This window comes from Hippichthys cyanospilos, chromosome 7 (assembly GCF_059441005.1).
Source record: "Hippichthys cyanospilos isolate Australia breed blue-spotted pipefish chromosome 7, RoL_Hcya_1.0, whole genome shotgun sequence".
Classification (NCBI taxonomy): Eukaryota; Metazoa; Chordata; class Actinopteri; order Syngnathiformes; family Syngnathidae; genus Hippichthys; species Hippichthys cyanospilos.
The window spans coordinates 3,954,390-3,977,572 of record NC_142375.1 but is presented as its reverse complement, the minus strand read 5'-3'; the positions used below and the strand labels follow the sequence as shown (position 1 = coordinate 3,977,572).

The 23,183-nt window shown below is 39.4% G+C and overlaps 1 protein-coding gene across 1 annotated transcript in view; it reads right to left on the bottom strand.

Annotated features, from left to right (window-relative positions):
- The window catches only part of LOC148420726 (teneurin-3-like), a 114,682-nt gene that overhangs the window by 29,178 nt on the left and 62,321 nt on the right, over positions 1-23,183 (bottom strand). The window contains exons 18-35 of the mRNA XM_088418626.1: positions 22,637-22,765; positions 21,387-21,518; positions 20,039-20,174; positions 18,629-18,772; positions 14,456-14,527; positions 12,764-12,941; positions 7,145-7,165; positions 5,449-5,573; positions 5,158-5,265; positions 4,077-4,231; positions 3,266-3,367; positions 2,962-3,135; positions 1,974-2,033; positions 1,693-1,855; positions 1,406-1,544; positions 1,209-1,314; positions 934-1,076; positions 238-416 (exon numbers count right to left, since the gene is read on the bottom strand). Of these exons, the coding sequence (XP_088274752.1) occupies positions 238-416; positions 934-1,076; positions 1,209-1,314; positions 1,406-1,544; positions 1,693-1,855; positions 1,974-2,033; positions 2,962-3,135; positions 3,266-3,367; positions 4,077-4,231; positions 5,158-5,265; positions 5,449-5,573; positions 7,145-7,165; positions 12,764-12,941; positions 14,456-14,527; positions 18,629-18,772; positions 20,039-20,174; positions 21,387-21,518; positions 22,637-22,765 (2,266 nt within the window). The remainder of the gene's footprint in view (positions 1-237; positions 417-933; positions 1,077-1,208; positions 1,315-1,405; positions 1,545-1,692; positions 1,856-1,973; positions 2,034-2,961; positions 3,136-3,265; positions 3,368-4,076; positions 4,232-5,157; positions 5,266-5,448; positions 5,574-7,144; positions 7,166-12,763; positions 12,942-14,455; positions 14,528-18,628; positions 18,773-20,038; positions 20,175-21,386; positions 21,519-22,636; positions 22,766-23,183) is intronic.

Sequence of the window (23,183 nt, the reverse complement as noted above, 5' to 3'; positions counted from 1 at the left end):
ATTGTCATCTGAGCTGTGAGTCAAATAAAAATTGTGTTCAATACAGAAGAAGGAAGTCATCCTCTTTTTGGGCCATTGTTAAAAGTGTCTCAACACTTGGCAAGTTCTGTTATTTTAATTCATCCAATTACCTAAGCTAAAGACATAGGCCTGCAGTATTTATTTTTGAATGTAATTGAAAAAATGAAGGTGAGTTGCACTACTACAAGACCCAGTTCTCAAATGTAAACTCCTTACCTTGCACCAGTGTGTAGAATGAGTCTATCGATGACAGGTTGGTCATTATGGAAACATCCTCATCCCTCCCTGATGTCTCAATATCCACAGCAACAGCCCCGGAGGACATGTCACCGTGGAGATTGGTAACCACGCCAGTGGGGAAGGTAACATTAGTCAAATGACCCTCGCTGTCATAACTACATGCAGTGAAGAAGAAGGGTAATGAGGGTTAAAGTAGGAAGAAAGTGAGTTTCCAAATGAGTTTCCTCTGTCAATCATGCAAACATCAATGGCCATTGGCTACAACCACCTGTCTCAGGTAATCTTTGGTGTACCTAGCGGAAAGCTGTGGTTGCAAACAAATACCGTGAATTTATGAGTTTTTTCCCCCTAATTTACTCACCATATGAGGAGTAACAGGCTACATATTAAAGCTCCTTATCACACTGTGGCATGTTTACAAATGCAGCTAATGTTTTTTTTGTTAGGGTTTGTTGAAGGTTCAAAATTTTCTTGCAACAAGAAATTCAATTAAAACTGTTTTTGAAAGGCCATCTTTTGGAGAATGTTTAGCAAATGTTTGCAATCTTAAATGAACTCTAGTGAATTCCGAACCTGAATTCACATTTGCTGGCTTTGACAATATGTGCAAATGCCCCTTCCTGAAATGGGGGCTTAGGTTGACACAAACATAGAAATCATGATTTTACTTACTCATAGAAAGTAGTCCAGCCAATTTGATTGCTTTTGGTTGCCAGTAAGCCACTGTTGCCGTGGTAACTAAACAAAACCAGCTCTTGACCCTGAGCTGTGAGAGACTTCAGACCCCCATTTGTTCCGATGGTCAGCCAGATGACCTATACATAGAAGCATGGAAATGTGGGTTTTGTTTTCATCCCCTTGGTACTATTTCATGACAAAACACAACACCTGACTGATATTTGAAAGCACAGCTGAATATTTTATTCTTGTATTGGGTCTTAACTCACTTGATTGTCTGGAGCAACAACACGTACGGGCATTCTGTTAGTATCCCTACGTATGCGGAGAGTGTTGCCGCTGCTGTCAGTCACCGCTGTTAAATCATTCTCATTGCTGTCGGAAAAAAAGTCTCAAATGTAAATTATGTCACTGACAGGGGGCGTATGGGGAGTACAAGCTTACAAATCTCATTACCCACACCAACCTGTAGCTAAAATTATATTTATAGTCTCCAGTGACCAGGGATACCGTGAATTGGTGAGTTCCGTTCATGTCAAACACATAGAGCTCCTCGGAGGCTGGAGAAGCCACTTCATAGGAACTGGGACCAGAAGCCAAAGACCCTGTGGAAACACACAACACTTGACGTAAATTAGGTGTGAGGCATTGGTTAATGGAAAACACTATTTGAACTTGCGTTATCAAATTTTCACCTAATGAGACCCACCGTGGTGCTAACCTATGCTAACAATTTCAACTCAGATTACAAACCGGCAAGAGGTTGGTTGCACCGTATTGCTCGAATGCGGATATTTCCCAGATCGGCAACATAAAGTGTCCCATCCGGGGACACGGCCACTGAGGAAGGACAATTAAGTCTTGCGTCTTTTGCATAACCGTCTCCAGTTTGGTAACAGTCACAGTTGGCATCATTCTGAAGGTAGACAAGTGAGACAGAAAGTAAGACAGGACAATTTAAGGCAAAGACTAAAGCTAAGGCGTCTTCTCATTTCAGCTACAGCATTCTGTAAATGAGAAATTGTGCGGAGTACCTTGCAGTCACAATCAGATGGTGCTCCGGCAAGGTGGGTAATTTCTCCATCAGTTGACACCTTGGAACAAGCGGTTAAAAAAAGTGGAGGAATATGAAAATCTTTAAAGAAAAATTCTGAAACATTTTAAAAATTGGGGAAAAATAAGAATGGCTCCCTCTCTCACTATGTCTATCGTATGAGTCCTATCAAGCAATTAGATTTTTTTTTTTCATTAACAGTGCTCTCGTTAAACTGTGTCTTAGCCACATTTTTTGCAAGGTATACATAAAGGTACTTTCAAATAAACGTGCATCCATCAATCCAATCATTTTTGACTGAACTATAACGAATCATTTTGAATTGAAGATTGTTTAGAGCAAAAAACTGATTCTGAATTGAACAGTAGATGCCAAATTCGTACTCAAGTCACGAGACAGTCAAAGATTCCCAAAGCTAGGTTCTTGTCATCAAAATATTAATCGTTTATTTACCCTTTTATTAGACAAAACTTGACCACTTAAGAACATTTTTTACAACTTTATTAGTTTTGTTATTGCAGGTCACGTCTCGTTTTTATGCAAGATCTCGTTATCGTGAGATTTTTTCTGCAGGATATCGTGGAAAAAAAAAGCCTCCTAAAAGTGCTATCTTTAAGACCAAAACAACATCAACTAACTCAGCAATTTTGTAAGTATTCAGTGACAGGTCAAGTAATACACAATCAGGTAACAATGAGCCAGGAAGTAAAAAAGCAAAAACAAAATGCTTCGGAGGATCAAGTGGAGGAACAAAACAGGCATGTTGAAGCTAAACAAACGCTCCGAGTAAAAAGCGGACTTTTCTACAAGAATGGACTAAGTAATATCAGTAATAATGAGTTGCAATATGAAAGAGATGATGACGGATGCTACATTTAAGTTCACTTAAATCACAACTACAATCAACAATGCTACAGTTTTCATTGTAATTTCTTGAATAACTTTGCTGAAAGTGGCATCAGAATTACCTGTCTAATGCGATGGATTTTTTTCTCATCTGTCTCTGTGATGTACAGAATGCCATTGTAGGACAATGTAATGGCTGTTGCTCCCTCTAGCATGGTCTGAACTGCTTTCTTTCCCATTGTGTATTCAATACCAGGTACTTGGCAGTGCATGGGACGCCCTGCGACAATACGAACCTGAAAACCCACAAAAATATTCCTTTGTGAAATTCCTCAATTAAATTAAGGAATATAGTTCATGTTTTATTTTTAGTTGAGTTTAAAAAAATACAGCAAAGAGTGCGCCAGTTGTGTATATAGACAATACCTGTTTTTGTTCAGTGATCTGCAGCACAACGTTGTTGTCCAAAACATAGATGGAGTTGTCGATGGGACTGATTGCTAGATCAGTTGGCCATTCCAAACGAACCTGAATATGCAGGTGTCAAGGTGGAAAGTTTTATTTCAGATTAACTATAATGCTCTTAAAACATATTCTTCCTAGACACAGTATGCTCTGTAAAGAGTTATTATTAAGGTTGCACAAAGAAGTGTTGAACACTTTTCCGATTTATTATTATTTTCACACAACCAACTTTCAACTCAAAACTTAATGTTTCTGAGTGGAAGACAGTAACGTCGTAAGGCCTACTGATGGGACTTGGCTATTTAACCCTTTCACTCTCGTTGGAACAATGTGTCCCACAGCTTTTCAAAAAATGGCAGTGGGTATAGGAAAGGCAATAAGATGAAATGGCATCCCAGCGGTTCATTACACACCTATCTACAGATTCTGATGGCAATTAGCAATTTTTCTATACAAAACAAGCCAGCACTGAGTCGACCGTCAACAATGTAGGTTGTTCAAAAGACTCTGTTTGTCCGTGAACATCATATCACTATCAAATTGTAATACAGCAGGAATCACCAACCTTTTTGAGAGCTACTTCTTTGGTACCGAGTAATACAAGGGGCAACCTTTATATGAAGACACCGATCAATGGTTTGCAACCAGTAAATGTCCACGCGTCTCGCCCGCAAAATGTGCTAATCTCCATAAATGTTTGGTGGACTGAGGAATTTCAGCATTGATTTTTGCATAATGAAGTATATTTAGTAGTAAGGACACTTTATATCACCTGTCTTATGTGCATGCTGGTATCGCATGTCAGAGGTCGTGCAGATGTCAAGTCATTGCTTCCCAGCACTGTGGAGATAATCCCATTGTGGTCCACTTTTCTGATCATCGTTCCATCCACAAAGTAGATCAAACCGTTTTTGTCAACTGCAATTCCTATGTAGGGTCGAAAAATACATGCCCAAAACAGTGTAAGATTAGGTCTTTATTAGATCGGTGACTTGAACTAAACAGTGAATGTACAAATGTGTGTGTCTATATATATATATATATATATATATATATATATATATATATATATATATATATATATATATATATATATATATATATATTTTTACATATGTGGCTGGGCTTTTTTTTTTCCATCAAAACTGAATCTTTCCAAATCTCCGGCCAAAGTGGGGATTTGCCCTTGGTGGTCACGCTACTCTTTTTCCCGCCAAAGACACGGATACTGGTGACGTCAGAGGTGGAGGTTCTTTTTGATTGGACACATCAGAGGCGGAAGTTTTTTCTGATTGGACAGAATTTGGCGATACTATTGCCGCCTAGCGACTTGGCATGCTGATAAGTGAAAGAAACCACACTGCGCTGGTCGTATAAACACGATTTCTTTGAATAAACAAACAACAAATGAGGGGGAAACTATGCGGGTTTGAATAAGCCAGTTACATATAGACAGGCCTGATCTTCCAATCTATCTTCATTCTGGCCCACAAAATCTAGTTGGAACCAGTTAAGACCACACATTTCTTAGGCAGTGTCAACCTCCCTACTGGTGGGTAACTACCATATGTAGAACTACCTCAGAAATGTAAAAACACACAATGTAAACCAATGTTTACTGTGGTTGTTCAAGAAATTTATGTACTGCCCTGGTGCCATTTTTTGGGGGGGTCTTTTTATTTTCATGCAGCTCACCTGTTTCCGGATCATTTTGTGTATACACACCAAAAAAAAAAAAAAAAACAAGAAAAAAGATGACAGTAAAGATAGTGAGCAGGAAAAAATGAAGTTGTGAAACACATGGTACGAATAACATTCCTCAGATGCTATTAAAATTGTATGTGCCTGTTTACCTTTGGGTCCCAGTAACTGAGCTTCTGTAGCTTTTCTTCCATCTCCACACCGTATGTCATCAAATGGGGGGCATTGTTCACCAGTACCAGCCACAACCTCCACGTTGCCTTAACACACACACACACACATACAAATTAAACACTGTCATCTAACTTATCTGAATGGCTAAAATCTTTCCTCATTGTGTGTCTTACTAGTGAACTTGAATTAAATATGAATTATGCAAATGAGTCCCCATAGATAGACCAAAACAAACCTCTGGCAGAAGTGCGAAAGCACAAGCGACTTACTGATAAGGTCCCGAGCACCACCGCGGTTCTTTGGTCTGTAGATCCTTCGTGAGTTGGTGTCTGACACAAAAAGATCTCCTGTCACTGGATCAGTTGCCAGGTAATACCGATGGGCAGGGTTGTTGCTAATTGAAGGGTAAGGGAAATGAAGATGAGATAAAAACAACAAAGATTTGATTTAGGAACACTGTTGCATACTGTCACTGGAATCATTCCCTCACCAAAATTGACCTTCAGAACACATGTTGTACTGGTGGTTTTGCCACAGAATGTACTAGGTCTGGGAAAAAATGTCAACCAAAGTCAAGTGAGTAGACTTTAACAATACGTCAAGCAAAAATATATGGCTCAAATTCCTGCCAGAGATATGTTTTTTTTCCAGGATTTTTCAGGATTGTTATCAGGCTTCTGCTAAGCTCGCTGACCTGATCATTTGAATCAGCTGTGTCAGGGAAAGAAAACTGGAAAAAAGTACAGGATATCGAGGATATTTTGGTTCTCCAGAGTTCTCGGCCCTCGAGAACCAAGTTTGGACACCCCTGGTCTAATAGATAGTGCCTCCATTTTGACTATCCAATTTTTAACCAGTAGGAGCGAGTCAAGCATGAATCGTGGCCACAGTACATATTGAAAAGAAGCAGGGGAAAAAGTAGTTATTGACCCCAGAACAGCTAACAGGCGGTTTCACTTGCATGTTCATCCATCCATCCATCCATGTTCTAGAGCCGCTTATCCTCACAAGGGCCATACGCTTGCTGGGACCTATCCCAGCTGGTTTCAGGCAGTAGGTGGGGGACACCCTCAACTGGTTCCCAGCCAATTGCAGACTTGCTAGTTAATAATGATATAATTATATAATGATTTATTTTTGAGAACAGATTTTGAGAACAGCTCTGACACATTATGAGGATTATTTTTTGTGGACAAATCTTTATTAAGTTTAAATATATATTAAATATTTTTGTGAAATGATGACTGTACTATAACCAATATATATATATATATATATATATATATATATATATATATATATATATATATATATATATATATATATATATATACACTCTATATTATTGAACAGTTTGTGGAAAAATATATATTAATAATTTTTTTTTTGGTAACAGATTTCTTCTTTGATGCAAAAGAGATTCTTTTTTGTGAAGTAATACAAATGAAGTTTGAAAAAGCCTAACTTTTAATAAATCAGACATGATGGCATGTTTCAAGTCTTTTTTTCCCTCCCAAAAACGCTTTGCACTGATTAAGGGGTACTTGGCTGAAAGCATATTTCATAGGCGGTACAACACTCAAAAAAGGTTGAGAAACACCGCACTAGACTATGTGCGGCTTTTTACAATTTTTTTAATTGAACATTCAATCAGTCCGGCTCTTGGCTTGTATTTATTTTTTTCTTTTGCCCCACCTGTCCATTTGAATTTTACACCCCTGATCTAGGGTATGCAAAAATTATGGTTACTACCCTTTTCCCTCGGAGAGTCTATTTGGAGAGAGCTGTTTATTTGTTTATTATACAACAGAACCAGATACCAAATGAAAGACAGATTTTGAAGAACTACTTGAAGAACTACATTGTTCTGAAAGCGTACAAGGATGAGAACATGATCGCTTGCTCGTGGAAAAAGAAGAAAGAATATGGTTTGTTAGTGGAATAAAAGTGATTAATCACACTCACCTGTGTCTGAAATCTTTGTTTCTTATTATAGCGCAAGCAAAGGAGGAAGAGAGAGGAAACAGGAGTTAGTAAACCGTTGATCATTACAAAATATGTCATTGAAAGGTGTGTATGGATATATATATATATATATATATATATATATATATATATATATATATATATTTTTTTTTTTTTTTTTTAAATGTAATTACGAACTTTATTCATCTATGACTCAAGTGTGGAGATTTAATTGTGTTTTTTTGTGACACGACAGTAAGCAGACAGACGGTTAACCTGTATGCCTCTAGGGAATATAAGCAATAAAGTCAAAGCTAAAGTTGCATGCAGAAAGGACAGAGAGAAAGAAGCACACCACGAGTATTTGTAAAGGGGAAAAAAACAAGTTTTCCTACAATCAAACCACAATTACCATGAGGATAAAATGCACAGATGAAGTGATTTTGAATAGGCTGTAATTGTGATGAGGAGAGACTTTGTAGTTGTGTCGTTGGATTTGCTGCCGCATGTTTTGGACACTTGAGGCTGTCAACTGACCAACACTTGGTGGTGTGTTGGCTCCGATGGTGGTGGAGGATGGCGGTAAGACCTGGCAGTCCTAAACGTATGGTGAGTGTCTGCCAGGAAGGTATGACAGTCACCTGTCAGAAGGAGTTTCAACTCCCACCTCCGGCAGAATTACTCCCACGTCCCGAGGGAGAAAGGGCAAATTGAGTCAGAGCCAACCATGTTCCGTGCCTCCATTGTCAAGTAATTGGAGTTGCGGCCTTAAGGTGGTCGGTGTCGGTCGTGGCAGCAAATCTTGAACCCGCTGGTGGACACGAGCAGTACACAACCCTCTCTCATCTCTGAGGCTGGAGTCACCGAGGTGGTCAACAAAACTCTCCGATGGCAAGGCCTCGGGGGTGGATGAGATCCTTCCGGAGTTCCTAAACGCTTCAGATGCTGTAGGGCTGTTCTCAACATTGCGTGGACATAAAGGACAGCATCTCTGGATTAGCAGACTCGGGCTGTGGTCCCACAATGAAGGGATTACACTCCTCAGCCTTCCTGGTAAAGTCTATTCAGGGGTGCTGGAGAGGAGGGTCCGTCAGGAGGTGGAACCTCAAATTCAGGAGGAATAGTGTAGTTTTTGTCCTGGGCACGGAACAGTGGAGCAGCTTTACACCCTCACCCCATCAAGTCTAAATGTGTTTTGTTTTTTGGAGAAGGTGTTCGACCATGTCCCTCGGGGAGTTCTGTGGGGAGTGCTTCGGGAGTACGGGGTACCGAACCTCTTGATATGGGCTGTTCCGTCCTGTACCACCGATGTCAAAGTTTGATCCACATTGCTGGCAGTAAGTCAAATCCATTTCCAGTAAGGGTTGGACTCCGCCAAGGCTTCTCTTTGTCACTAATACTATTCATGGACACAGAATCTCTAGGCGCAGCAGAAGCATTGAGGGGGTCCGGTTTGGGAGTCTCAGGATTGCATCTTGCTATTTGCGGATGATGTGGTGCTGTTGGCTTTTTCCTGCCGTGACCTCCAACTCTCACTGGAGGGGTTTGTAGCCGAGTGTGAAGCAGCTGGAATGAAGAACAGCATCTCCATATCTGAGACTATGGTCCTCAAACGGAAAAGGGTGGAATCCCCTCTTTGTGGGGGATGAAGTCCTGCCCCAAGTGAAGGAATTCAAGTATCTTGTGGTCTTTTTCATGAGTGAGGGTAGGGTGAAACGTGAGGCAGATTGGTGCAGCGTCTGCTGTAATGCTGGCAGAAAGGCGAAGCTCTCTATTTAGTGGTCGATCTACATTCTTGCCCTCACCTATGGTCACAAGCTGGGAGTCATGACCGAAAGAACGAGATCCCGGATACAAGTGGCTGAAATGAATTTCTTCTGCAGAGTGTCCGGGCTCTCCCTTTGAGATGGAGTGAGGAGCTCAATCGTCTGGGAGGGACTCAGTTTTTAGCCACTGCTCCTGCGCGTTGAGAGGAGACACTTGAGGTGTTTGAAGGCATCTGGTAAGGATATCTCCCGGACACCTCCCCTGTGAGGTTTTACAGGCTTGTCCCACTGGGAGAAGACCCCAGGACTGAATCAGGACAAGCTGGAGAGACTATGTTCCTCTGCTGGCCTGGGAACACCTGGGGATCCTCCCAGCAGACCTGGACAAAGTGGCCGGAGAGAGAGAAGTCTGGGCTTTCCTGCAGCGGTTGCCACCCCTGCGAACTGACCCCAGATAAGCGGAAGATAATGGATGGACGGATGGATGGATGGATGGATGGATGGATGGATGTGATGAAGAACGGTAAGAATTATTGATTGCAGCATGCTCATTACAAAATAGTAACATACTAAAAACAAAAGGAACTTAAATTTTACTCCAGTTACATTAAATACAAAAACTACACAGATTATAAAAGAGAACAACAATAAATGACTCTCAACCATCATTGGGACAAAAAAAAAGTGTTTGTGGAAAAAATGAACAAATGACAAAGTGTCATTGCACAAGGGGCTGCTCATAAAAGTTATAGCTTGAGAGTACAACTCTAAATTGTGTGAATTTGGATCGTTTTCATGTATGACTCTAAACTGTGTTTGATTTTTTTCTGTGACTACAAATCAAAAACCTGCAAGTGCAAAGTCTCTTTTGAATACAACTCTCACACACACAGCTATGACTCTTCACGAGATTCATGAACAGATTTGTGAACTGGTGTCTAGTCAGCTCATAGTCGTGTAAGTGAGAGCTGTATTCAGAAGACTTTGCACTTGTAGCTTTTCCATTTATAGTCACAGAAAAAAAAATCAAACACAATTTAGAGGCATACTCACACGAAAACAATTGAAATTCAAACAATTTATGGTTGTACTCACAATCTATAACACTCACGGATATGAATGGTTAAACACGCATACGTCTTTATAACAGCATCACACTCATTCCTGCTGGAGGTATTCAACAGATAAAACCAGTCCATCATTGGAGCTCCTACAAGACACACGATTAGCTCCTGGTGTGACATGAACTGATCAGGAAAGGAATTTTGAGAAAATATGCCATCCAAGAAGGTGTAAAGAGGTGTAATCCACTCCTGCCCTCATTGGTCGATATTGCACTGAGAGCCAATCACACATCTTGTAGGAGATCCCATGGCGTGTACGTTTAAAGGCAATTCGCCCTGTTTTTTGTCCCATTTTTTTCTCGTTCTTCCTTCAACCCTGGGTACTTTTCCAGCTCTTCGCATTCCTGTTTCTGGTCATTGCTGTCGCTCAGGATTGCTACATCTATCACAACTGCTGTCTTCTGATGTCTAGCCACTACTCCAATATCAGGCTATTTATTAATTACCAGTTGGGATCTGAAAGTTAACAGGAATCTTCGCCGAGGTTATCACCACCATCTTTGGAGGTGTCTGTCTCTAATCCATATTTTGGATGAATCAGGCAATCAATTTTACAGCATACAGCAGACATGGTCCGGGGGCCAAATGTGGCCCGTGGTCAATTTCCATCCGGCCGGCAGCCGCCGTCATAAAATCAATAACATCTGGCCCGCATGGAGATTTAATGCCCTTTTACCTGCGTGTGCTAAATGCTGCCATCTATAGGCTCAATTAGGAACAGCAAATTAGTATATGACTAATTGACTGTATGAGCCCCAAATTTTCTAAAATGCCGACAATCAACAAAAGGAGGAAAGTTGAGCTGCAGTGTGACGCTGTGAGCTGCGCTCAGCACCAGCAGCTTTCTATCGCCAAACTTTACTGACATCTGGAGAAGGACAAGTTTCCGAAAGATTCCAGCATTTGGTAAGAAAATGCTAAGCTTGTTCGGTTCGACGTATTTGTGTGAGAAGACATTCTCGGTTATGAGCTTAAATAAGAGCAATGTGAGGACACGGCTATCTGACTCTCACTTACAAGACATCTTGCGCATCCATACCACTGCCATAAAGCCACACCTGGTCTTCGTCCTGTACTCCAGATCTCAGTTTCACCCATCACACTCATGCGGACAAGTCATTTTTCATTCACGATAAGTCTGAAAACATTTTTTTTTAAAGTTTTCACTCTAGAATAATAACCATTGAAACATCGAATCAACATTTATAGTTACTAATTTCATATTTTAAATGAGCCCTGCACCTTTGATATGACTTTTATTTGTTCATTTCTCTGTTATTGTGTTTAAAAATCCTATAAATATTAAACTGACATGATGAGATTTTTTTTTTGTTTCAAATGTATTTTGCACCCAAGAGTACAATTACTTCTGTTCATCTGTTGCAAAAAAAGTTAGCGTTAAAAAAGTGAAGTTAAGTGAATATTCAATGACAGTATTTAATGTCAATTCATTTTTGATATGCATGTTTCAAATGAACCAAAACACATGCTTTAGATAGCTGAAATGAAAATAAAAAAGCAAATGTTAAACACAGAACGGCTCGCTAAAATGTATTTAAATTAATTGCTGTTATATGTAAAGAACGTCTGCCAAGGTTGCCCCCCCCTACATTTTTAACACACCAAATCTGGCCCACTTTGCAAAAAGTTTGGACACCCCTTGCATACAGCTTGTTGTCATCCATGTAGAGGAGGTGGCTGATAGCTGTTACATTTTTATCAGTACCCAAAACCGCGCTTAGTTATAATCTGCTATGTAAATATACCGTATACTGTAAATGTACTAGTGTGCTCTTTGTGTGCAAAAAAACACATTGATTGAGTAGTTTCGTACCCATTAAATATTATATGGAATATATTAGCGCATAGCATTTGCATGTTCTCCTTGTGCCCGAGTGTGTTTCTTCAGGGTACTTTTTGAACTTCTCAAAAAGCAGATGGGCTGTATTATTCGAGTTTATATCCTGTCACTGCAATCGACCTATTAGGACTTAGTTTTAGGTGATGGAATTAGAAAGGGCAGTCAAGCACAAAACGTGCCCAGTATGCTCATTGAGAATAGGAAGCAGCAGCAAAAGAAGACCCACAACAACTTAAATTGACCTCATTGTCGCAAACAGTCAGCTCCACTATGAGGTTTACTCCTTGAATATTATTGAAACATAGTCTGTAATTGACTAAAGACAAAATACTGTGTAATGTTACATATAATACAGTATGTAGTGAACTAAATGGCGGTTAGTAATTGTTGACCAGAAAGTGGAAGATGTAATGCCAATCATGATTACTAACCGTTTAGCATAGGCAAATTTGGATTTGCTGGAGTCTCATTACACAAATATGTGTAAAATATGTCAAATTCATAACCACTCAAAACTTACGTCAATTTTCAGTAAGTTCTTAATGAAACAAAATAAAATTTCTTTTAGGGGGAGTGACATGGGGTGGTTGATTATTTGATGGCATAATCAATAGGATCATTGATGGTAAAGATTTAACAGACAGCCCTAATAAGTATTTATATTCTCTTATGTATAAACTACATACCCTTGGATCAGACAGTGTATCTTGTCAAAACCTAGCATGCATGCAAAAAAAAAGAACATTTAATATTATGGTGTGATGTCGTCTCAGTTGTGACAGATGTGCACTTGCATGAAACTGGTTTGATTGCGATATGAAGCTTTTCCTTTATTTATTTATTTATTTATTTATTTATTTATTTTTACCTGAGTTCCATCACATTGGTAACATTCCCTGAGGGGAAGATCCTTCTGATGTAGTTGAAGTCCCCAACATACACACTGCCGTCAGATCCACATGCCAGAGCAAGGGGTGCCAACAGCTTGTTACCCTCCGCTTGCCCATTGCAGCTGGGGCAAGAGATGCTACGGCGACGACCATTTCCTACAAGAAGACGTTAGAATGTATTTTTGCAGATTGCAAAATAAATGTCAAAAACAACATCTGCACTGTCAAACAGTGATTCGAGTTCCAATATCATCAATCCAGCAACCTAGATGAATTCAGTGAACTGGAAAGTGGGCTGAAGTGTATATAAGAAGATAAATGAGCTCCAAAGTGAGGATGGAAAACTAAATAAAAATGTTGTGATAGAGGACAGATATTATCAGTTTTGCAGTAAAATATTGAAAATTAAATATTTTTTGAGTAAAAGAGGGAAAGGTTTGTGCCCGCCAGGTCTGACTGGCAATCCTACCCCACCATCGGGGCAAACACACCACCGGGTTGTGATCAATTAACAGTACCGCCCCTGTCTTCACCCGACTCTCCACAAATCCGACGATACGACCATAGTCGATCATTGAACTGCGGCCTAGGGTGTCCTGGTGCCAAGTGCACATATGGACACCTCTATGTTTGAACATTGAGTTTTTTATGGACAATCCATGACAAGTGCAGAAGTGTAATAACAAAACTCCACTTGGGTTCAGATTGGGGGGATATTTTTGAAACATCCTCTTGTAATTTCTCATTATTTATAAATCCCTTGAATTGGAGAATAATATTTAAATCATTGACATAATGAATAAATATTGATGGAGTTATTTGGTATACCAAAAAAAGTTCATCAAAAAGGAATATTTTTGATAGTTGTTATTCTTCGGAGTCGGTTCCTTTTGCCCAGATAACAGCTTTGCACTAGTTGGTGTTTTCTCAGTCAGCTTCATGATTTCGATATTATTGTATGACCTGCAATGACACAGCCAGCTCATTCTCACTCACCAGTATGACTACATTTCTTTCAAGCACTCCATCATCACCAGGTGCAAACAACTACAGACCAGTATATAAACCTGTCTCTTCCTGCCACTCCTTGCCAGATCATCTTGCACCATATTACAAGGCTTCTTGCATTCAGTCCTACTCTGCATGTTTGGGTCTTAATTCTGCCTGCGCCTGACAACTTGCACACCTGCTGCCCTGATCTGTCAACCTAGATTTTGACCTCACTTATCCCTTACTACACTAATGCCTTCTGCCCTGTTAGGAAAAACTGCTCTGCTTGCCTGACCAAAATTGTTCCTGCCCCACAATCAAACTATCTGCCCTGTCTTGTATCTTTCACTGTCCCTGCCTCCGAAGCCTGTGTGTGAGACAGTCAGCCACTGTCTCCTGTTACTCAGCAATCTTACCTGTCTCTGATTACATTTGTGTTGACGTCCTTGATTGTAACAAGTTTCAAGAGTTAATATTTCTTATATTTCTTGACCTCATAACATGTTTGGAACCATTTGAATTTGAAGGTGACAGGTCCTGTGCATTGCCACATCATGGTGAAAAACAAAACTGTGTATATTTATTTATTCATTTTTTTGTTTGTTGGTTTGTTTGTAAAAGCCTAAAGACTCCGGTCCACAAAGTTTGGAAATGTAGTGAACACACAAGCATTTTCTTACCCATAATGCTACTGATGACAGGGGGTTGCTGGGAAACAAATATGTTCTCACCATTGCCTTTATACAGGATACCTAAAGTAAAGACAAAACATTAAAAATACACAGGGTAAAAAACAGGATGGAATACATTAAATATAACTTTGTGATGTCAGGATTAAAGCATGATCAGTACAATGTAAATCCAATATTTTCACAATGTGAAATGCATACCAGGGAGTGTGGGCAGGCCCAAGTACAGTTCTGAGAGCACCTATTTGGCTTGTTTGCCGTGCAACCCCGTTGCACTGCCGTGCAATACACAAATGATCGGGAACCTTATCAGACTTCTGGAAACATTGCTGATCAGCTGATTATTTGAATCGGGTGTGTTGTTGAAGCGTAATGTCAAAAACAAAGGCTGGGTATGGGCTCCTGATGACTGTTCTACAGTAGACAAAGTACACCCTACACATACAATGTTTGTATCATGTATTGGGGGTCTGGGGATTTAATTCTAGAAAATGTGGAACCCAAGGTGAGTTCAGTTGAACCACTTAAAACACTATAGGCCCAGTATTTTTTAAACATTAATAAATGATATTAACCTTACATTCAGCTTTTGATTAAGAAGCAAAAACATATCAAAACACAATTGAAAAATGGTGTAGGCTATGGGAGCCATTCACTATGTGAAACGGCAATGTGGTCAATTCAAATGGTTGATGAGAAGATTAGCTGGTAAACGAAATATGATGCATTTGTGTTTTTTTTCACACATAAAAGAGTAAGCTTTTGTCACCAACAACATTATTAAGCCACCTGAAAGCTAGCCTAAATTATCGTTAGGTTTCATCTTTCCTTCCTTGATCAGTTTGTTGCCTTTGTCTTCATTTATTTTGTTGTTGTTCTTGTCTAATTGTACTTCTTCCTCTTTAATTGCTGCTTCCCGTGTCTCTTCCTCTGTCAATGTTTTCCTATAGACATGCTTTCATCTGGTTTTAATTGCATCCTTTATTTTCCTACGTCATTGTTTTTATCATGTTTTATTTTGTGGCTGTGTTATAAATAGCCGCATGGAACACTGCTACCTCTGTACTGTACACTTGTGCCCTCTCTTTGCTACTCTTTCATCTCTCCTTCCATTAGTAGATGTTGATTGATCAACATGGGCACAGCTGACAAGGCTAGACCCATGCTGAGCTGTGGTCCTCATTGACAGCAACTATTTGACAACAACAACAAAAAAGTGCGCTTGTGTGTGTTAGTGCATGTCTGTGTGTGAGTGTGCACAGTTGAGCATGCATCTATGTGAGTGAGATCGACAGATGAGGAACTATATCAAGAGGAGAGATACTCTCCAGCTTTGTTGGGTGAGGGCAGTGCAGTTTTCGAAATGCAATTTGAGTAAATGTGTTTAGAACAGAGTTCATTTGACATTGACCTCAAACATCCATTCTAAGAACTGAATTCAGATACATACACAAAGTCAACTTAGTTTTGTTTTTGGCAGGGGGTGAATGATACTGTACATGAGTGAGTGTTAGTCACTGAATTTTATGGTAAACACAACACATGCAAAAAATATCGCATGGGATTAGAGTTGAGAGCGAGTGAGAGTGAATCATTCATTGTGTGTCTCGGTGTGCCCTGCACCAGCATGGCCGCGACTCTTGTGAGGATATATATATATATATATATATATATATATATATATATATATATATATATATATATATATATATATATATATACAGTCGGCCCCCGGTTTACGAACACCCTCTTTTACGAACATTTCGACTTTCGAGCGTGGTCCGCGGAGTTTTTTGTCCCCCACTTACGCACAGACCATTCACCTTACGAGCAATCTGACATGCCGGCCATTGTATTTGTTCATGTATTTTTGCTTTGCCACGTCTTCAAAATCAGCAGTAAAAGCTTGTCACGGCAACGTAAAACGATATTGCTCTTACAATGTCACAGTCACTGTCTCAGTCACGGTGTCAGTCACGGTCTCACTCACGGAGATGCTATTGGCCGGCGTCACGTCAATCACAGAAATGCCGATATGCTATTGGCCGAACGCCTTTATCTAGCTTGATGGCACAGCTGGTCGGGACGGAAGGAAGGAGAGAAAATGAGTGAAAAACGGAAGGAAGGAAGGTTGTGAAGACTTTGCAAACTTTATCTGTTAGACATGGCTTCTAAATTTGCTAGTGGCGGTAAAGGAAGAAGTAAGAGGATGATGACAATAGAAACCAAGCAGGAGATAATAAAAACAAAATACGAAGGAGGCGCACGCATGGCTCGTGAGTATGGCCGTAACCGCTCGGCAATCTTCTAAGGGCAAGACTTTTCTTGCCGGGGGACGGACCTCGATCGACAACAAAATTGAGAGGCTTCTTCTATAATGGATTAAAGAGAAGGAAATCGCCGGTGATATGTTCTAGTTTTGAGAAAAGTTCCCGTTTAAGAAAATAAATCAATAAATTCTGCGGGTTGGTCTCTGCTCCCCTCCGCCTCCACCCAGCTCAAGTCACGTCGCCCCAAAGGTAAATGTCATTTTTCCTTTGTATATTTATGTTATTTAATTTAACTGTACAGTAGGTTATGTTACTCATTTTTAATATGTGTATAATGTCGTGATGTTTTTACCTAAGGTTTTTGCACGCGTTGCATGCATTCACGAATTAACATAGGTTTGGATTGCCCGTCATACGAGCAGTTCGAGTTACGAGCGTAGCCGCTGAACGGATTAAGTTCGTATATATATATATATATATATATATATATATATATATATATATATATATGAAGAACATCTGACTTCACTCTGGACTCTGCTCATGGAAATAGCTTCAGTCGGTAAGTTTCAATCAATTTCATAAGATCTTCATAAGATCTGTTAAAAAGTCATTGATATTGGTGGTGTTTTATAATACAAACTTACATCAAGTTTTCAGCAACAGCGAAAAATTAGGTTCCGATTTAGAATAAAATGTAATATGTAAAAACCCCTGTAAATAGTTAAGTGAATATTTGCTGAAACAGTTAAATGTGTGTTTTTTTTCTTTTGTTAGTGTTAAAAAGGATACAATTGTAGGTATACTTATACAATTGAAATGAGTCTGATCTTTTCCATCGTCACTGCAGCAAGTGAGGGGGTGCAAAATGTTTTCTCTTTCTTTGGGGTGGGCTTTGCAAAAATTAATTGGGAAGCACTGAGCTAATGCAAAAGGGATTATTTAAAACTCACTCACCCACTCACTCACTCACTCACTCACTCACTTGCTCGCTCACTCATGCTCTTAGCTCTGGCACACACGCACTTAAACGCGCGCACACACACACACACACACACACACACACACACACACACCATATTTTTAATAACTCTTCTACACTCTGTTGATTAAAGCCTATGCAAAACAATCAGTTTGACAACTGTTGAGATTAAAATTTTCCTCTTATTCAAGCATGCTCGATTATACAGTTATCAATATTGAAAGTTTTTTTTGTCTGTTTTTTTTTTTTTTTTTAACTGAAACGTTATTTAAATGATTGTCATGACTCATTAGCAGAATGGATCGTTATTTGCATTGGGAATCATTATTTGGCTAAATTTAATTTATTTGTCATTTATTCATATTACATGACATTGCAGAAAAGGCAAATGAGTGATTTTAGTGAGAGGGACTATGCTGCCTGAAATGATATTGAAGGGTTTCTGGTGCTTTGCTTTTGGTCACCATGACTATAATCTCTCTCTGTTGTGTATTTTCCACATATGTTTTCATGAACAGTGGAATCTGTAACCCCAACCGTCAAATCCAAAATGAAATTTCAACAGATTGAACCCGAAATACAAGTAAATAAATGTATATATTGTTGTCTGATTCCAGTTCCCTGACCAGTTGGGAGACTAGTCAGGATCAATGGGAAGATCCTCAATCCAATGACCGTTGGAATAGCGGCCATAGGACGTCAACCAACCCGAAGCCCGTATAGACGAACAAACAGGACGACAGGGGGTTCACACTTCAACAGTCATTTTAATAGTTAGCACTTCAACCCTTACCCACAGATACGTCACACACTGCTCTAAATCCCATTCAGTCACCATATTCGCAACAATATGTGCTACAGTATATGCAAATGTACATATTTACAATGTTAATTCAGATCAGGCTCCCCTACCGTTTTTTACATCCAGAATGTGATGTTTATCAAGAGTCCATCCTCCAATGTTGGAAGCATCCATCTCATAGCCTTGTAAAATGGCTGTTCTCTTCTCCCAAAGGATCAGGTCCAGACAGGACTCATATTCAAATCCCACCGACACTAAAAGACAAACCCAAGTGAAGGTAAAGTTTCTCAGTTATTTCGTGGGACTGTGCTACCACCTAATGATTATTTGTGTCATCCTGTGATGCAAAGAATAGTGAATATCACTTGTTTAATCCCTGGGGGAAATTTTAACTTAAATTGGGCTTTTAGAAGTTATTGATGTGTGATATAATAGGGAAAGCATCAAAAAAAAAAAAAAAAACACTGAGAAGCTAAAATATAGCAGAGACTGTCAAAACATGTAGACTTTCATTATGCCGTCCTGCTGTCCCTTTCAAATGCGTGCAAACGGGAGGGTGAGAGATACACCCTGCAGATGTCAAATTTAGCCCATGTCGGGCTCATTTACTGCCATTAAAAATTCAAACTCTTGTCAATTTTGAACATATTGAAACCTGATGTTTTACCGTGCATGTCCTCGATTTTTGGAATTAATACTTTCAATGGCAACTCGCGAACAGGGTGCAATAGAAAGTTTTATGTTGGGACCCCAAAACCACCGGGGGACGCTAGCCAACAGCTTAGGACATTTGCAGGGGGCTCCTCCGCGTTGAGAGGAGCCAGTTGAGGTGGTTCGGGCATCTGGTTAGGGTCTCTAACCCGGATGCCTCCCTCATGAAGTTTTCTAAGCATATCCCACCAGTAGGAGAGCTCAGGGTTGAGCCAGGACCCGCTGTAGAGACAATGTCTCTCGGCTGGCCTGGGAACACCTGGGAATCCCCCTGGAGGAGCTGCATGAAGTGGCCCGGGAGAGAGAAGTCTGAGCTTCCCTGAAAAAGTTGCTGCCAGGACGCAACCCAATAGACAATTAATGGATGGATAATTATTAGTAGTACTTTTTTTTGTTTGGTTTTTTTTGCACCTATCAAAGTTGTCTAATCCGCATCTTGATGTTGCACACCTGTGAGGTGGGACACATTGGCTCGGCAAAGAAGAAGTGCTCACTATCACAGATTTAGACACATTTATGAACAATTTTTGACAGAAATGCACATGCAGCATGAGTTTTAGATCTTTGAGTTCCAGAAAATGGGAGCAACAGCAAGTACTGTGTTTTTGTTCACGATAGAATATTTAGTTTTTGTTTGTCTAAAATGTTTTTCATTCCATTGATTCTTTTCATTTAAACACTCCATTCAGGTCTTGCAGCCAAACCTACTGATCCAATTGAGGTCTTCTTTGCAAAATAAGAATTAATTTTCCTTGATAAGTGGTACAACACTCTCTCCACAGTTAGTGTGAACGCAGCGGAAAACATACCAATTGCCTCTGATAGTCCATAAACACGTTGGCCATAAGCGTCCGTCTTGTCCCAAATGTAAGTGTACGAAAGATTCGGCTGAGCCGGAAACCATTTTTGAAAGAGACGTCCCACCACGGTTACCATCAAATGAACCTGTAGAAAAGAAGCACCGAACAGAAAAGAAAAACATACTTTTTGTCAAAATTATTTTCACTGAAAAGATACCTTACTCTGCAATGGGAAACTGGTGGCCGCCCTTTGAGTGGCCATTAGTTTAATCTAAAATACAGTGGTACTTCTTCTTATGAAATTAATTCGGAAGACATTTTTAACGTGAAGTAGAAGCACTTTTTACATGTAAATAGCCCAATCCGTTCCAATCCCCAAAAAAGCTCCTAAAACCTTTAAATTAATAATGCAGTATTCATAAATTATAAAGAAAATGTATCAAAAATGTAATAAATACATATTACAATTGTATTAATGCATAATAATCGGAGAATCAGAACATCATGTAAAGAATAATAAAAGCGATGTTAATTTACCTTTGGAGTTGGGGGACTGTGAAGAGAAGTTTGAGAGGGAAGCAAAAGGATGGTGGGGGATAAAGGAAGAGGCAAACGTTTGACAGCTGAGACAAATTAACATTTTTAAAAAAAGTCACAAAAAATGTACTTAGTGCTTTACCAATGAGTGCTAGTATGTGATAAAAGATTTGGTGCCGCTCATAAATCGAAGGGAAACAAATATTATTATGGGAAAAGATTTTTGTCATACGGATTGTAATATTGTCCCCCCTCTCTTAATAGTATGCTCCAGCAGTGGATGGGAGACGTGGTATTACATTGCAGCCTTGTTCGAGTGAGCACTGGTGTCTCGGATCTATTTATTGTACATCAACAATTTTCGCCTTTGGTATCATTAATTTTCCTTCAAAGCAAGAGGTAGTATTTTTCGGAAAAGGCGTTCCGTAACCTGAATATTTCAGAACAAGAGATGTTCAAAAGTAGAAGTACCACTGTAATAAATAAAGTACAAACTAAAAACCCAAACAATTTTTCAACAAACTATGAAACATTCATGATATGTTGTCCGTGGAAAACAGGGAGAAGGTGGAAGAAAATTGGATTCAATTTTGAAATAATCAAAACTTTACTCGAGCTGTCCAGCTTAGAGAAATCCAGCTTGCTTATCTGCACCATTTTTACACTTAAAAAAAAAAAAAATTGTGAAGAAATTTCTGAGGACAAATTTTGACCGCCACTCCAAATAGGAATCATGGAACAAAATCGGAGGCTGTTTTTAAGCCACGGTCTTTGTTCTATTGCCCTTAATATACTTTCAGAAATATATCTCATATCTCACCTTCATCAAGTTAAAAGGAACTGATGATTGTGTCAAGGTGACTTTGAGGACTGGCTTGTATCCTGCAGCTCTTGAACTAAAGTAGACGAGGTTATGATAACTGCCAGGGATTGTAGTTTCTTCTTGTAAAACCTGTGGATTAAAATAAGAAATAAAATCAATTAAAACTTAGTGAGCTATTTTTCTCATCTATTTTTTATTCCCATTCGTTTGATAGACTTCTTTTTTCAATGTGCATGTTTTTTGTACCGTTCAACTAAAACTTCATCAAAGGGGGAGTTTATGATGGTTGGGTAGAAAAAGTCAAAACATATTCACTATTTATGCACCCTGCAACGATCTAGCAACCAGCCCATGGTCTACACCAGTGGTCTCCAACCTTTTTAATTACCACGGACCAGTCAACGCTTGATATTTTTACTGCGGACCGTGGGGGGGCTCAAAGCGTACAAACATGTACGCAAATTACATGAAGTCAATCATAAAACTGAATTACACAAGCCATAAATTTAAAAACACATACAGGGCAGCGCTGTATATAATATGATGAAGATACGATCTAATATTAGCTAGCATGTTGACCACAGTCACATGTTGTTGGATCAACAAACAAACACATTTTGGCCATATTATCATACATCAATATTCTTACAAAGAAAGTACAACTCACAGACAGTCGTGGGCCAGATTTCACAGAGACAATACAACGTTTGCGTCACAGACTGACTGCTCTCAAAACCACACCATCATTCTCACTACAAAATGTAATATCGACAGCGGCCAGAGGTGGCGCCACAAAACAAAGATCAAGTCAAACAAAGCACAAATGAATGAACTGGCCATCTGCAAACCCGGAAAGGGAAAGGGAAATGTGTCATCGGCAAAACCAAAAGCACTTCTATTGGAAAAACCTTTCCTTTGGTAAAACTCTCCTTTACACAAACAAAACAATAATCATCCATCGAAATGCAACAATCATGTAACAATATAGAAAATATTTTCTAAACATTATTTGAAACAAGAAACATCCTGTTAAAGGCAACACATTTACATTGATTTCTTCATATCGGCCGGACGGACAAAAAGAAGGGCAAATTTCCAAATATCGGCCCCAATAATTGGCCCAGCCGATTATCCGTCGATCTCTAGTAAGAGCCAATGTTCAATCCAAACGTGAGCACAGTGAGAACCCAAGACCACATTCTTGCCTCATACTGTATGTCCAATATAACCTCCACACCATTTCTGACCTGGGTTTCAGGTATGATGGGGCCATCCACAGGTGAGCTTCGGAAGAACATTGATAGAGGAGTTGTGACAATGACAGGACTTGGTCTGGAAAAACCACTCAGGTCACAGCTTGGAATGTCATTCTCCTCCTGAAAAAGATGTTAGTATTTGCATTACCACTTCAGTGATTATGCAGCAATGACCCAGAAGTCAGAACGTATAAACGAGTTTCCAGTTTTCAAAATGTTTTATTTTTTGTTTAGCTAACAGCAGGAATATTGACAATCTAGCATGAAAATGTAAACAATCAGGACAGTCCTGTTACAGGCTCAATTTTCAAATGCTGCAATGGCAGCTGAGCTTATTCCGTTACTGAATAGTTTAACAAAGTATATACAGTACATGCTGTGCTTTGAAGTAAGGCCTTTTTTGGAGTGTTTTTACCAAATGTCTTAGCCATTACTTTACCAACATTTTTTTCAACTGCAAAGTCCAAATTTTCACCACACGGGTCATTTGGAAGTAAGTGGAGCAACTGAGTTTCTTGGTTGCAGCTATAGTTTGGCA